The sequence below is a fragment of the Syngnathus acus genome, chromosome 21 (genome assembly GCF_901709675.1).
Source record: "Syngnathus acus chromosome 21, fSynAcu1.2, whole genome shotgun sequence".
NCBI classification, from domain to species: Eukaryota; Metazoa; Chordata; class Actinopteri; order Syngnathiformes; family Syngnathidae; genus Syngnathus; species Syngnathus acus.
This window is the reverse complement of record NC_051105.1, coordinates 9,511,537-9,528,403: the sequence shown is the minus strand read 5'-3', so window position 1 is coordinate 9,528,403 and position 16,867 is coordinate 9,511,537. Positions and strand designations below refer to the sequence as shown.

Here is a 16,867-nt window from a genome sequence, read left to right as displayed (position 1 = left end):
TCGGAAAAGAAATTTCAGAGCTGTAACCTACTCAAGTTCTGTCAATGTATTTTGAATTTAACAGTAAGCAATGATCGGCAAATGATCTTAAAATATTTGTGATTAGGTTGTAACAAAAATATCCATGAATTTTACAGTCGCACTATAATATAATTACATTGTAAAACTGTGCTTGGTCAAATGTGACTTTTGTGACGGCAGTGTATGAATGCCGACTTTAGAAATCATGTGCGGCTGGCACACACTTTGGATACAGTTTATTTACAGACACAGATTGTTCTTGTAAAAAAAAAAATAAAAAAAAAAAGGACAGATTCAGTATTATGGTGCACTGGCAGCAACGATTCTGAAGTGATTTCGAGTGACCTTCTCATAGAAGAAATATGCACATTTCCAGTTTTTCCATGTAGACCATTTCTATGTCGTTGCATACATGATGAATATAGAATCAACTCAACATCTTATCAATTTTTAAATAAGAATCACAGCCTCTCCAGAACCTAAAAAAAGATCCCATCATGTTAGTGAGTAGATACAGACAAAGAGATGAGATCAATCAATTTGAAGTTAAGTACTATTTACTCTAAGTACTCTTTCAAGTGAAATCACCGAGACGCTGAATTGGGAACCAGTCGAGGTAAACAAATTGTTTGTATACAATCAACTAATAATAATAACAATAATAAAACCTCTGTTTGAAAAAGATCTTCCTTCCAGTTTCTTTTAGGATGCTTATAAGGAATGGAGGCCTCAAGCCTTTACACGTCTGAAAGCTAATTAAATTTGAATTACAAAAAAAAAATGGCTTCTTCAACAGTTGACTTGTTTAATACAAATATAACCACGATGATCATTTTTATTGCCTGCTATATCCTTGGAATTGGAAACAAAAACATTTTATTCCCTCCTCCGGATATCTATACATATTCTTCTTCCTCTCCAATAAATATGACCGTAAATCTGACTTAGTAGATGAGCAGAACTAAAAGGGTGTTTGGCTGTAAAAACACGGATGTAACTAAGCCAAATTTCACATTAAACAACGTCATCATCATCATAAAACCGAGTATATCTTTCTCCTGAAAGGTAAGCAAGAGAAGAATGACATTTGCGTTGCACCATCTCACTGCTTTCACAACACCGATGCATCGTTTCTCGGATGCTAATACGTAAGTCTCATACTGACTGTGAGATTTCAACCTATTGCCTGTCGTTGAGGGTTTCTGAGTGGGCGCAATGGGATACATGTTGGGAAGTACAATTTCTCCCAGGGAACCACAAGGAAAGTGGATAAAGTAGCATTCGAAAAAAGCTAAAAGCCACTTGGTTGCAAGAGAGCCCCAATTGTTTTTTTTAAAAATCCATAAGACTGACCTTTTTTCCCCCCCATTGAGATCCATTATGGAGCCTTATGCTGACTCTCAACAACTGATACTTACATACGCGAGTGCCAATAACACCTGATGCCTAAAATTGACTTATATAACCACATGAACAACTTAGCATACAAATTATGGACTTGCTCTTTCTTTGGAACTAGGAAAATAGAAGAAAACATTTGGGGGTTTGTCTGTGAGAATTCATGTCCATCCAGAAGAATATTTACCTTTAAGGACCGTGATTGGTCCACATTGGTTTAGTCATGCTGCGTACAGAAAGGATCTTTCCCGAAACCATAGCACTTAGCTTGTGAATTTAATATGGAACAACAGAATTAAACCTAGACTGTGATTGATGGAACACTAGCTGGATAAAACTATTTTGACAGATATATAATTTATTATAGGTGCTCTTTTATTTTCTATTACCAATCTTCATGGCTGAATGGCAAGAGAACAATAAGGAAAAGTAGATAAGGTTACTTGAGTCAAACCTGTAATCCTTTCAATGCTTTCCGCCAGACGTTAAACTAAGGATACATAAAATTGCACTGACATTTATTCAGTGTCGACCCTTTCTGCGCACAGCACCTGCGTCATGGTATAAGAACACCGTACATCCGTCTGACAGTTAATGCCGCTTCTCTCCAAGAATACATTTTAGGTGGCAATGGGTTTATCTGAAACGTGAATGCATTTAGTTATGAATTCATGTTTGGCGTGTCGAGGCTGGCGGCATGTGAACAGAACAATACTGCATGTGATAAATATTTGAATTCCATTACTGGCGCAAACAAATGCAAAAGAAGTGTGTGGGTTTGCAACATCTGGGCTTTAGCATGACTGCAGCTTTTTGCTGGGAGGTCACGACAACTCTGCGGCCTTGCATCATTTTCGCAGGCTACTCGCAAGCAATGCCTATGTGCGCTTGCTGCCATCAGCAAGTTCAACCGTGGGAAGTATTCGCAAAAGGCGACTGGGATTATTAGCGTATGATTAGGAAAGTAGTAGTTTAATGAATCAGTCATGGCAATTATCCTCTCTTTGGATTTTTGGATCGTTTCCACCTTCATCAGTAATTTTAGTGATGGATTACTTTTGTCTCTCTGGACATACTACACTAAGTGCTGTTGCGTTAAAAAATAAAACGAAATCAGAACATTAGGGCTGTGTAAAAGAAAAGAACGTTTTGTAATACTGCTAATGTAGCACTGTCGGTACATGCTGAGTCTTTGAGTCGGGACGAAATCACAGAGGCGTTTGCACCGGGTACAAGAAGAACCCACTTGGAGAATGTTTGCTACTGTGAGGGTCGCTCAAGGCTCGTACTCCCGCTTTCGGCGTGCTACAGGTGGGCGACTACACCACAGTGTTCCTCTGTCTGTAGGGCGGGGGCGGTAACACATTGCCGGCTTTCATAGCCGCCTCGGACAAGTATTCCTGGTTTTCGGCAAGGGCGGGGCGGATGCGTCCGTTCTGCCTGTAGAAGAAGCGTGTGCTGCAGTCCTGCAGGTACTCGGGGTTGTGCAGAGAGGTTTTGGGAGGGAGACTGTGCTGCCAGTATTCAGGATTGTCAAAAGAAGCTTTCTTGCTTTTCTTATCCAACATGATGGTGCCGCCGGTAATGCCTGAGTGCACGGCATGTCCCGTATGCCCTGGATGCAGCGTGTGTGACGGATACGCAGGGTGGGGGAGGTGGCCAGGGGCTAGGACGTATCCAGAGGAGGGGACTGCGTGGCTTGATGTCGATTTGTTGACTGTCTGCGATACTGTCTGGGCAGCGGAGGTCCCTGGGATAGCGAAAGATACGGTGGAAGCTAATCCGCTCTTGTCCCCGGGGTTAAGAAAGGTATTCAGGTAAAGTGGCTCGTTGATGTATTCATCGTTCCTGTGGCTGCCGGAGGTCCCGGCGGCAGAAGCGGCCGTGGCCATGTGCAGAGTGTGGCAGCCTCCGCCATCAACTACCGCGTTGGCATCTCCATTTCTGCGACGTGTTATGAAAGGGTTCTCCTCGACAGGGTTGATGTACTCTGCAAACAGGAAGAGGATTTATATATATATATTTTTTTTTATAAACCCGCAGAAGTCAAAATGATGTGAGAGTCCTGATGTTTTTGTAGTTTACAAACAGCCTAGAGGTCCTACTGAAAATTCTAAACCAATAAAAAACAACGACCTTCTCTGTTTCCTTTAATCATGTATAAGATGTACTCACCCTGTATTTCTTTATATAAAAAAAGAAGCTAGCTAATAGCTAATTAAGGTAACCAAAAAGAAACCTCATTCAATATGTAGACACTCACATTTGAGTAACTAGATGATGTGAGGTTGCAAAAAGGTTTGTATTAAAAACGACATGAACATAAATTATTTAGTAGCTTTCTGCTGTCCGGATTGTTTTGTTCTTTCCCTCTAGGAAAAAAACGTAGATAAAGTGTGTGTGGCTAGCTGTCAAAAAATGGAAATGGTTTCATCTTTTTTTCAAACGTGTTTATCCACCTCAACCTGCTGATCCTTTGGTAAAGTCTCCTGAAGCACCACATCATTTAAAACCAATGTAATAAAGCGTTTGATGATGACTCCTCACTGCATATATTTAGTTCCGCAGAAATGTGTCTGCTCATTACTGTCAAAGTAACCTGAATTCTTTTTCTCTCTCATGGTACTCGCAAAGGGATCCTGTTCCTTCTCCCCCTTGGCACCTCGTTCTGCAAGCAGACCAGTTGGGTCGGCACTGTAACGCTGTCCGCCGCAGTCCTCCCGCCCAGCTATTGAATAATAATAAAAAAAAAAAGACATAATGACCGACTTATACCGTCATCTTAATCTAGATGATGGAACCGCAGTGTTAAAATGGAGGTTTGAATTATACTGACCCGTCTCGTCATAAAATAACATTCTCAGCAGGTTTTTACCTTGTCCTGTAGAAAGTGCTGATCCAGCACCAAGGACGCTTGATCTCGGGGAGACCTGCTTCCTTAAAGTGCCGTTACATCGTGGATCGTCCTGTTTAGCACGGACAAATCCACCAGCGGTCTGCCCTCCCGAGGCCAGGTCCGGGGAAATCAGGCAGGCGCCGCTTACAGGCGGAAGAGAGACCACTCTTTGGAGGGTGGCCATTGTATCCTGCCTGCTAAATTTAGAATCCTGGCAGCAAAACTGGTTTTGGAAAGAAATAAGGATAGAGCAAAATGGCAGGAATTTTAGATGAAAATATATGATGAAAAAAAAGCCGGAACATATAAAGAATACGACATCACAAAATACACACACACAAAAAAAAAAGGAAATCAGCATTTTCTTATTAGTGTCATTTCTATTTTGAGCTGGGAAGATCAGCATTCATATCTGTCCTTTTGGAACAATTATTACAATAATCGATTAATCTGTCGATTATTTTGTCAATTAATCGATTAATCAAATGATTATTATTTTTTATTTCCATCCAATGATTAAACAACAGGCCATCATTTCACCAGTGCAGAAAACGCATGTAATAGCAGTATAAAAACAATCCACTCATCCATTATCTGATTCGCTTATCCTCACCCCCTAATTAAAAAGCATAAAAAGTAGCCCAGAGCCAGTAATCCTAACATCTGTATTCCCTTATACAGCAAGGATCTTTGAATTTCATCCCATTGCTTTACAGTCCACATTTCCTTCACTATTCCTACTCAGCTTCAGCCATAATTTATTTTTCATCCTCCACAGACACCCGTAACTTTTCTGTACAACACGAGAACATCTTCATGGACAGAGGCAAATCGACAGTACCCTTTCAAATGAGACATGAGGGAGTCAGCGATGCGAGTGTGCGATACGAAGCGATGAGTGAAACACAAGGAAGATTATTTCCTCCCCTCACATCGCTACTCGTGGTACGCCCGCAGCGATTAGATAGAACTAGCGAGCTCATGCCGTGCTCTAATCTGTCTGTTGCTATGCTGGCGAGATCACTCCCGCTTCAAATTCACATTTTCATCATTTCAAAATACCTTGCTGGGGTCCATGTGTGTTTGCGAAGTATATGTCAGAGGTGGGATATTCAGGGAGTGTGGCACCACATACTCCTCAGCATCCATCAGGTCTTCCAGCTCTTCTTCATCCAGGAGGCTTTGAAAGAACTTGCTATCGTTTGGACTTGGCAACTTCATACGGTCATCGCCCTAAAAACAAAACGATATGTCTGTCAAAATGTCTCAGATAAAGAGCCAGAGCTGAATTAACTTTGTCAAACAGTGATCGCCTCTGATGGAATTTCCTTTTCATTGATCCGAAGGGAACCAAACACAATTAAGTGTGACAGTTGTTAAGTTGACAAAAGGGAGTGAGCGCATGCAATTTGGCATACAGATTAATAATTTCATCCTTAAAAAAAACGACAGCAGTTTGACTACAATCCAAGGTGCTGGAAATATAAATGTGTTAAGGGCAGTTCATGTTTTCAGCAGACGTAAATGGTATTTAAGTCTAAAACAACTTTCCTTAGCAAATAATCATATTAACCTCCTTGACATAGTAAATATTTGAAATCCGTGTAAATGTTTGACTTGCATAATAAAGTCGTTGGCAGATGGACACGGGCAATATCAAGTTTACTTTCGATTATATTCATACATATTCATGCAGGTACGCGCATGGGGATTACTCCAACCTCTCTAAATTGAGTTAACATGGAGAGAATATCATGACTTCATTTGTAGTGATGAAGATTTGAATTCTTTTCATTAAGGTTCAGCGAATCCCTTGGGACCAAAGTGGCACATTCCAAGAGTCTTACATACTTGAATAACGAGGTATCTCTGCGGATCACGGGCCATCCTGGTGAACTCTGCCGCCAGTTCTCTGAACTTGGGTCGGCTGTCTGCATCAATCATCCAGCCTGATGACGTGATGATAATGTCAAGTTTCAATACAACAAAGATGTCGATTGTTTGTGTGATTTATTTAATGGATGAGAAAGAATATGCGGTGAAAAAGGAGATAAGCGTTGTTAGCTGTGAGCTAGGACCTCTTCTAGCTTTTTGAGTGTGTGCCTGCTTGCTTGCCAGGTGGCTGCTGGTTCAAGGTGTCACCAAAAAGCAAGGTGACTGGCAGCCGTCAAGCTGAGGTGACACTGGCATGAAATCAAAGGTTTACGCCAGGGCAGGGTGAACAATCAATGAAGCCAACGAGCTGGTGCTGAGGTTACGGACAGCTCGGGCGACAGAAGTTGCACGCCTTACAAACTTTATCTGGTGCATTTTCCAGATAGAAAATATTATATATATAATATTTAGGAATGAAAGGGCACACCACTGATCAAAATCTGGATGACATACATTTGACTAAGACCATATAAACATCAATGGTGCAGATAGGTGGCTGTGGCAGACGTTCCCCTTTCTCCAGTAGGTCTGGAATATCTCTGGTTGAAATTCCATCATACGGCTTCCCTCCGAAGGTCATCAGCTCCCAAATTGTTACCCCTGAAATCAATTAGGGATAAGAAAAACACATTTCAAAGAAAAAACTGGATTAAGAAACGAACAACAATCAAGGCTACTTGACTAAAGGATACAAGAGATCTTAATATAGACTTGGTTGTCCCAAAACTAATGAATCAATCTTACCATAACTCCAAACATCACTCTGATGAGTAAACTTCCTGTAATGAATACACTCCAGAGCCATCCATTTAATGGGCATCTGTCAAGGAGAACAGTGACACATTACTTCAGTCACACACCAGGGATTGGCACGTTTCAATGAACTTGATTGGCAACCGATGACAATATTTGATTATGTCAGAGTTACTGAAGAAGTGAGAACTCCATGACTGATATGAGGCTTATATATACCGCCGGTCCCAAGCCTACAGACTACTTTAAACTTTTTTTATTGGGTAAAGTTTGCATAGAAAATTACTCATTAATTTTGAACCATTGTTATCACTGTCATGTTATCAGTCTGGTTGAAAACAATTATATATGTCAATGTATAATATACATTGACTGAGATGCCTATAGCTTATGAATATTTATGAAAATAATGCATTAACATAGTACGGATTGTACTTAATAAGATTCTTGGTACTTGTAAGCACAAGCGGCTATACATGCATTTCCCGCTGCCAGTTGGACTCCAAATCGAATGTCATGCTGTTGCTGATTAGCGACGAGGCGCTACATGGCCGCGCTTCTGGCTGCATTAATGATCTCGTTGTTCCTCATTCCGCCTAGCGACTGTGAGCGTCTTCAAATCGCGGCTTGCAATCTAAACAGAGGGCCTGCCGCGAAACAAAAAGTGACATCTCACTTACTCTAAAGCACTTAGACTATATCTTTTCCCTGGTGTGTTTCTTAATTTTGTTCAATTGTACAAACAGAGCTTGCATCATCCATCTTAAATTCTATGAGTGCTCTAATTGAAATAATTAAATTAGTATTCCATGACAATTTCCATAATTGTCTTGTTCCATTTAACAGCCAACACCGGGCGCAAAAATTTGTAATATATATTAATTATTTGGTGTCTCAATTAGCGGCTCACTCATTCATGGCCGAGAGCAAATATTGCTTTCCACATTCTTAGCCTAACCGAGACTGCGCACAGAATATTGATGATATTTTATATTGACCTGCTTCTGATATGCAACATTGTGAAATTAAATCAGCTACATTTCTCATCGTGAACTTTGGCTTTACTTCTGTCGTATGTGTAAATGCAAGCGTTTATGATTTACCTTTCCTCCATCTGCATTATATTCCTTCTCATTAACATCAAGCAAGCGGGCTAATCCAAAATCGGTGATCTTGATGTGGTTGGGGGATTTCACCAGGACGTTGCGGGCTGCCAGATCCCTGTGGACCAACCTACGCTCCTCCAGATACATCATCCCCTGCAAACACGTACATTGTACAGTACATTTACTTTATATTCTTCTCATTCATATGCAACACGCAGTCATGCGGGCATCGATACGTACTGGCAGTGACCTGCACAAATGAACACACGCAAGATTGAATCCAGTTCAACATCGCCATCTGTCTTGCCATCCTCATCGATGTAATGTGATACGACCGTCGAGACCTCATTAGCTTTTTTGTAATTATTGTTGTAATTATCATTACTACCACACTGTTATTTTCTCACAAATTCTCATCAATCAACAACCCGACTGTGGAAAACTGCAATTACGTGAACCTCCATAAGTGTAAAAAAAAAAAAAGGCTTTACAATTAAAACAGAAGCTATGGGAGGAAGAACACCCATTTTACCAAGTACATTTCCTAATCAATCAAGAAACCATCCAGTCTGACATTGTCTATGTTACAAGTTTGAAGTCATTATCTGCTTAATTAAGGCTATATATGATTTTGTTTGGCAAGTCAGGAAGCAAACATTCTCACTCCAACACAGTCATAAAAATGGTATAAAACTTTGTAGATTGTTTTACTTTGAATTCAATAAAACACATCTCATTTCTTATACAAACAAAATAGAGCGGGCCCGGCATAGATACCATACAATAACTTTCAACGATTTGTAAAGACATCTCCCTACTCTCAAAATCCAATTGTATGCCAGTTGGTGAAAAAGCCACCAGATCAGCAATGTCAGGGGACAAATCTTTTGGGGACTACCGAAAATGTCACCACAACGCTATCTGTGTCACCAGCCAATCATCACTCGCGGAAAAGGACCGACTGATCAATAAGACGACATTCTACTCCTGAGCTTTGTTGCTCCCCACAAACTCTTCCTAAGATGATTTTTTTTTTTGTTTATTTATTTTGTCTGCTCGTTTAGAAAATGTAGTTTTACCTCTGACTCTGCTTCAACTGTACAAAATGACGTAGATGATTAAAGTTTTTGACATGGCCCAATTTAATTCATTGATCGTTGGAGCGAGAGAGAGAGCGTGAGAGAGAGTGAGAGAGAGCGAGAGAGAAGATAATCCACAAGCTATCGCCATGCTAGATATTACACCTCAAGATGCACAATGCCTTTAAATCTTTAAATCTTTGGGGATCAAACATGGAAGAGCAGCAGGAAGGAAAAATGTCACGACTTTGAATACAAGGGAATTTCCATCACTTATGTATTTACCAACATGTTATGAAAGGGTGGGTACAAGAATTCTTACTTCCCATTCATTGTCATATACCAGGTCCATAAAAATGTTTGTACCCCACAAGGTTAAAAAAACAATTGAAAAGAAAGAATGAATGAACGAAATAACAAGAGGAAAAAAATAAAGAACAAACTAGAGGAGAAAACGAGTGTACATGTCTGAATACTTTGTGCTCGGCCGCACAGTAGAGAAGTTATTTATGCTTATTGCACAGAGTCAGAAGGAAAAAAAAAAAAAACGGCTCAACAATATTTCCCTCCAATGTGTTTTGGGAAGACAGATGTGGCGGTGAATAAAGTGAAGGGCTCGAGATCAAATCAATAGCAGAAGAGAGTGGCCAGGTAGCGCCCATTCTTCACCACTTGGCACTTCCCATTGCAGTTAATTCTGACAAGAAAATAAATACACAGAGGAAGCTGTCAAGACATTCCAACGCCACGTGGGACACTCCTAACGTGATTCACGAGGAAACACTCCTAATAAGATTCAACACTCACTTTGAGATGTGTGTATGACTTACTGCTTTTTGCGGTCACACTATCTAAACTGTTTTTCATCCTCAGCGGGCAAAGAAACTGATTTGTTGAATAATCCAAATCACGACAACAATAAACGGAAACCTCTTTCACCGCATCGTTATCAGGTTGTTGTTTTTTTGTTGTTGTTTAATCTTTGTATAAAACATGACACGTAATGTTTGGAAATGAAAGTTATTTGACGAATTGGAAGGATGAAAGGAAGTCTGGTTTGATTCACCTTTGGAAAATTCACATCAACAAAAGACGGTGTTTAAAGAGCTTCTGTTAAAACTGATGAAAGTGACAATGTAAAATATACTTTCCGATAAAGTTAACCACATCTTGGTCAAGTTACCCAAAAAAACTGAAGAACTATAGAAAATGGATGCATGAATGTTTTACTGTGGCCCCAGTTCTCTACTGTACAAACAAATCAATTAGTTTACTTGAAACATCTTCATTAAAGGCATTATTTCAGATGCAGCTTTTGGAGTGGATCTAATTTAATTGTGCAGATACAATATAGCTAATTTCATGGCTGGTGATTTTAAATCAAATTAATAAATCACCCTCCCAAGGTTTAATCCTTTAAAAGCAAAGGAGATTTTGTCGAAATAACAGAGTTGACTGAAAATAGTGCATTAACCAAGGTAGATTCTCTTTGAAAAAATTGTCTGTAACTCAATTTGTTCAAAAACTAGGCCATCCGTGAACCGAGTTTATACTGTATTTGAACTTCTTCATTTACTCATTTTCATAAAGGATGACGGTATTTCTCAAACATACCGGATGTTTGGTTACTATTTCTGTGTGATCATATGACGAGTGAACATAATCGGAGATTTGTGGCATCGGCGCATCATTTGGCTGATGTAGCACAGGCGTAATGAACGCTATGGATAAAAAAAGATCCCAGTGGGCATGGGAGAGGGTGAATCATTGTTTAAGGAATGAGGTGTGACAAATCAGACCAACGTGGGAGAGAAACAGAAATGATTACACAGTACTGATGAAAGCAGCTTTTCTTTCAATTTGAACTAGCATGTCAGAATGGATTTAAATGATGACGTTGGGGGAAAGCTTCAATATGAAGCAGTAGACTCGGTAAGCAGGAAGTGCGAAGGGCAGACTTTGTGTTGATGAATTTATTCCCTCTGATGAATGCCAAATGCAACAGATATAATTAGCAAGCCTACAGCACATATATTGGAGTTCCTACCCGTATGTGAGCGTCATCAATTTATATTTAAAACGACAGCATATAAAGACCACAACAAAGGTGGAAACAGCCCGGTAAATATTAATTCAGTCAGTTGACAACACTCAGCTCCCAAGGTATAGCCCAACTCATATTGTTCAATTTCACTTGCAGCCTGTTTAGACAGCAAACAGGTCGTGTCGAAATGTATTGCTCACACAGCCGGTTGCACCGAATTGTGGAAGTGATATAACACAGCCATGAAATAAATCTAGATTAAATAAAATAATTCTGAGAAAATGAAAAAGTCACAAGTCATGCCCATCTCTGTTGTAGTTTCTTCTTAATAAAGACTAAAAAAAGAAGTCTTTCTCTATTAAAAAGCAATTTAAAGAAATATTTAATTTATTTTAGATTTTTAAAAAAATTCTGTATTAAAAAACAATTTAAAGAAATAATATTTAATTTATTTAAATTAAAAAAAAAGAAGTAAATAACTGTCTTAAAATTCTTAAAATAATATTTAATTTAATTTAAAATATTTAAAAACAAAAAAAATGCAAATAACTGTCTTGACTACAAAATTGCCAAATTGAATCAAGCATCATTTTAATCCACGCATCTCTGCAGCGATGTTGCTTGCAACGTAACATCATGGGTGAAAAACCTAAAGGCCTTTTGATGAAGGTTTCTTGAAAGTTCAATGAGGTGAGGAAGATCCCCTTTCTTCCTGGTGGGAATTACCGTCTCATTTCTTAATAGATTGACCCACTGCTGTGAATTTTCCCACGCTGTCAGAACCCATACCTTCACAATTGTAATGTTCTAATCACATTGCGTTCTTGGAGCCTATCACTCTCTGGCACTTCCATGAAGATCAAAGTACACATTTTTAACATGGTAACTTCTTGACCATCTTCCTTGTTTATTTACAAATAATCTTCTATTAAGTTTACCAGAGCAATAGAAATGAACACCCACCCCAGAGGAAGAGAAAGGACAAATTCCAAAGTGCACAGCGGAATTTTTTCAGACCCACAAACTGTGTTCCAGACATTCTTGGCGTCTTGTTACTACGAGTGCGTGGCTGTTGCCAGAAAGCTGGTGTGCCAGGACCCTGCAGGCACATTTGGGATCAGGTGGCACATTCAAACCATGAGCCAACAACATGACCTTGTCCCGCAAAGTCCAGTCCAGCCCGGTAATGGGGGCGGGAGGGACTTTTAGTGTTAGAGGAAGCAAAAGCATCAGACACCAGATGGATATGTTAATACACTTGGCAAACGTTTTACGTACTACTATGATTTTCAAACTATTATTTTTTCAATATTTGTTCTGTATTTGTAGATCTTTCCTATGATAAGCTTCTGTAATCCAGATAGTTCCTTCAACACAGCGATAGGATTTATGCAATTAAACGGCACCAAGAGACCCAAAGATGCCATCTGCTTGACATATTTAGCATTTTTATTTTACTGTTGTATCTGAAAAATAAAAGTTGGCCCATTCCCATAAAAATTAACGGCAAGTTAACTGATGTTGACGGTGCTCCTCGTTAATATTTTCGACATTTCACGTCAACGGTTAACATCAAACGTACAATGAAACACTCATCAGTAAATTATTTGTTTGAAGAAGTTACCAGCTTAATATATGCAAATTTACAATAAACCAGTCTAAGCCTTTACGCTAACTGCAGTCCAACTTTTAGTTTTTTTAATGAGAGGAAATTTTCAAAACAAGAAATATTCTAATGACATATTTTTTAATGTAATAGTTCAGCATGTACTTTTATATGAGCCATTTATATTTTTCCTGATGAAACACCTTCATAAAATGACATTCTTAATCGCATCGGTTGCACATTGTCACAAGCTCAGGTTATGACGAAGGTTGGCGACTGTTTGAGACAGAATCTATTTATACAGCTGTTCTAGCTCAGTGGCCTAGTGGTAGAGTGTTCGCCCTGAGACTGGAAGGTTGTGGGTTCAAACCCCGGCCGGGTCATACCAAAGACTATAAAGATGGGACCCATTGCCTCCTTGCTTGGCACGCAGCATTAAGGGTTGGAATTGGGGGGTTAAATCACCAAATGATTCCCGAGCGCGGCACCGCTGTTGCTCACTGCTCCCCTCTCCCCCAGGGGATGGATCAAAATCACACGGGGATGGGTTAAATGCAGAGGACAAATTTCACCACACCCAGATGTGTGTGTGACGATCATTGGGACTTTAACTTTAACTAATTTCTTCCGGGCATTGGTACTGCTCTCTTTCTGCTGAGCTAATCACCTTCTTGTGTTCAAGAGTAGGCAGCCCATTTTGGTTGTGCTTTCCAGCGAGGCAGCGTGGGGATCGCCTCAGGTTGTTTGCAACAGGGCAGACGAGTTGAAACACACTTTGCTTACAAACATTCACTGCGCCTGGTCGAAACAATATAATCTTTTTCCCCACACAAGAATGGCTTTAAACTGTGAGGTTTATTTTGAAATAGATATCACAATGCAGTTTGTCCAATGCACTATGAATACTAAACGACTACCAGTTGTTATTCTGACTCTCTCAAAAAAACAAAACAAAATTAGATGCACAAGTCAACTGCCACTATTGGAAAAAAAAGTGTGGCATTATGGGAAAAAAAATTCTATTTGTAGCATTTAGCCTAGATTTCACCAATATATTTGAATGACCAATTATCTTTACTTTCAATACGTTTGAATGACTTTGGATAACGTTCCAACGACATTCAAAATGATTACTTCCACAGTGGCGTTACCTCGCCTTCCATAAAATACAACACATTAAATATACGCTTTGCTAAAAATACCAGGCATGGGAGAAGAACTGCCCTGGGCTAACAGAATATACAACACACTGTCTATGCAAATTGGGAATAGTGGCAAAACAAATGCAGGCCATCTTTCCAAGTAAAGCAACCAATCGGAACAGTCTAAGACGCATTTGTTTATACAGCTGCACAAAGCAGACGCTGCAACCTAGACTAACATTTTCATCATTATCTGTGTTGTAAAACCCAATTTATATTTCAGCAAAAGTGCTCATTTGACCACCGCTATGTATTCCAGATCATTTGTCACAGACGATCAAGGACATTTTGTGGCCATTTTGTGGCTACAATAGAGGAAGTCCATGAATGTGAACATCTGAATAGACAGTTGTCACATTGCAGGTGTGTTTGGTAAGCTTGAGAGAAGCTGAGGTCAAGAAGAGAGCATAAAATATTCTACAGCTTCTTCCTCTGAGCCTTGGGATGTGTCGCTGTGTACGTGCCTGGATGGACGAGTGGGAGAGTGTGACACCTTTATAGCCAATTTCTGTCATTGCGAGTTTGAAATGTTTCTTTGGTAAAATAAAATAACAATGTTGAACTGAAGGAAACCAATAGTTTGGTGTCATTTGCTCCAAAACAACCTTGAGCTCTAACAATTCAACAAAGCATCACCTGGGATTTTGAAAAAGAGCCGCAAGCAATGAAAAAGATAACATTAAGCTTTTCAGATATGCTTGAAAATGTCCACAGACACCGGCGTGAAGATTCTGGTTAATGGCAGATTAAAATAAATTGTCATGGAGACAATTCATGTATAACACCTTTTGATAAATATTGTGCACTGTGATATAAAGTAAAACACCTAATGCAATTCTGCTAGAGAAAATGTAAACATTTAGCAAGACACTTTGACTTGCTACTACAAAAAATAAACGATACAAAGAAGAAAAACCACAATGACTTTCAAACGAAAATTCGGAGCAAAAGCTCACAACTTCAATCCTGTTGTAGTAATTTGGATACTTAAAGGCTTACATGCCCATCGGATATGTAAGCTGCTGGTACTCTCATACATTTCCCACAATTCCCTACCTCATCTGTGTGTGTGTGTTAGGAAAAGACAGTGACAGACTGAAGGTCTGAGATACAGTTGCTGTCACCACAGCGAGTTAGTGCTGGACTAATCTGTTTCTTTCTGTAATTTTGTTTTCTCACTGTTGAGGGGAATCTTAAAAGCTGCACATCTAGCAGGACTCAATTAAAAGAATTTATTGTAGTGGAGAGCCGGGTTGTATCTTACAGATGCAATGGGACTTGCAAAGATAGTAAGTCACCAGTGCATGTAACGCTGTGATTTCAATTCTGCTAAATATCGTGAAAACCGGGTGCTAAAAGCTTAAGAAAACAAAAGTCCTTGGATTCATGTGCAAACCAGTTTGCACCAAGCAAACAGAACATGCAAAGGGTGACATTAAAGCACACCGTCCCACGGAAACGTAGCAAGATAAAACAGAATAACATCAAGTGTGCCTACATCACAGCGCTGATAAATCTGCTCATTAGTAGATCTCTTGAGGTGGTGATCATTACGAAGATATGGCGCTGGTGACAGAGGGGGAGCGCAGAGATTTACCTCTGGCAGTGAAGTTCTGTCACTTGGAAGAGACCAGCGTACATAACACAGTGTGAGCCAAACAGAATTGATGCAAACACAGACCATGTCTTATTCGAGAAATTTGGGAATGTGAGTTCTGTTGGCGGTTATGTGAATAAACTTGCAAGTAGCAAAGAGACATGATTCACCAATGAGCTTAAGGTTGGCTTTAAATCACTGCCATGTTTTTTTTTCCAGAGACTCGCAAATGTAATTGAAATCCATCACCGATGATCAAAAGCGATGACGATACAATTGCAAATGTGCCTCATCACCGAAGATGCTGTAACAAATTTCTTCATACACTCCCCAAAACATAAACATAATGGAAAACAAAGGTTTTGACATTTACCTTAGCAATCTGGACACACCAGTTGAGCAACAGCTGTGATCCGATGTTGTCCTTATGCTCGTAGACGTAGTCGAGAAGGCAGCCGTGAGGCATCAGTTGCGTAACCAGCTGGATTGTTGGACTCAGGCAAACGCCCAGCAGACGTACCAAGTGAGGGTGCTCCATGCTGGCCATAATTAGGGCCTCCTGAAAGACACACATTTGTATCAGATGTGTTTTATGAACATTGCATTCAAAAGCGCAGTTGAACTTGAACAGTTGAATAATGGAGCAAAAGAAAATTGTAGTAAAAATTACACGCAGTCAGTTTTTTTGTTGTGTGTCAAAAAAAGTTCAAAGACTCAGCATACCCTGTTTACAAGTTAACCAGCAAAGATCACAAGGCTCCTTATTCTGTTTAAAGCTCAAGATTCTCCTGAAGCAGTCAGGTTCCACCCAAGTCAGAGAGTGTAGAATTTTATCTGATCGTAGAATTGTATTTTACCATAATGGATGGTTGCACAACATGATTCTTGCCTTTTTGTTATGTAATAAATACACAATTGAGTTAGTCCCATTATATTCTATCTAAGGACGTTAACTTCTGGGTTAATTCCTCACTAGCCAGCTCGTAATGTAACACGTGCAACACATTACGTTCATGCGCTTTTGTGCATATCAGGCAGAGCGACATGTTGTACGTGTGACACGTCTTGTAAAGCTCCGGTGAACACCGACAGGAGTGATATCACAAAAGAGGATTAATACGTTGCAAGTATCACAAGGCTTGGATAATAAGATGGCGCAGAGATAGGAGCAGTAGGATAAGAGGAATTTATGATATGTTTAGATGATAAACACAATACCAGCAAAGTATA

At 39.6% G+C, this 16,867-nt stretch overlaps 1 protein-coding gene across 2 annotated transcripts in view; it reads right to left on the bottom strand.

The window, feature by feature from the left end:
* Positions 1-411: 411 nt before the first annotated feature.
* LOC119115035 (receptor tyrosine-protein kinase erbB-4-like) overlaps positions 412-16,867 on the bottom strand; it is a 102,070-nt gene continuing 85,614 nt past the window's right edge. Inside the window, exons 20-28 of one of the 2 annotated variants that reach the window (XM_037239174.1) lie at positions 16,011-16,196; positions 8,107-8,262; positions 6,995-7,070; positions 6,704-6,850; positions 6,167-6,264; positions 5,378-5,548; positions 4,295-4,538; positions 4,019-4,147; positions 412-3,409 (exon numbers count right to left, since the gene is read on the bottom strand). In XM_037239174.1, the coding sequence (XP_037095069.1) occupies positions 2,739-3,409; positions 4,019-4,147; positions 4,295-4,538; positions 5,378-5,548; positions 6,167-6,264; positions 6,704-6,850; positions 6,995-7,070; positions 8,107-8,262; positions 16,011-16,196 (1,878 nt within the window). In that variant the 3' untranslated portion in view covers positions 412-2,738. The remainder of the gene's footprint in view (positions 3,410-4,018; positions 4,148-4,294; positions 4,539-5,377; positions 5,549-6,166; positions 6,265-6,703; positions 6,851-6,994; positions 7,071-8,106; positions 8,263-16,010; positions 16,197-16,867) is intronic. The other variant, XM_037239175.1, reaches the window with a different exon arrangement.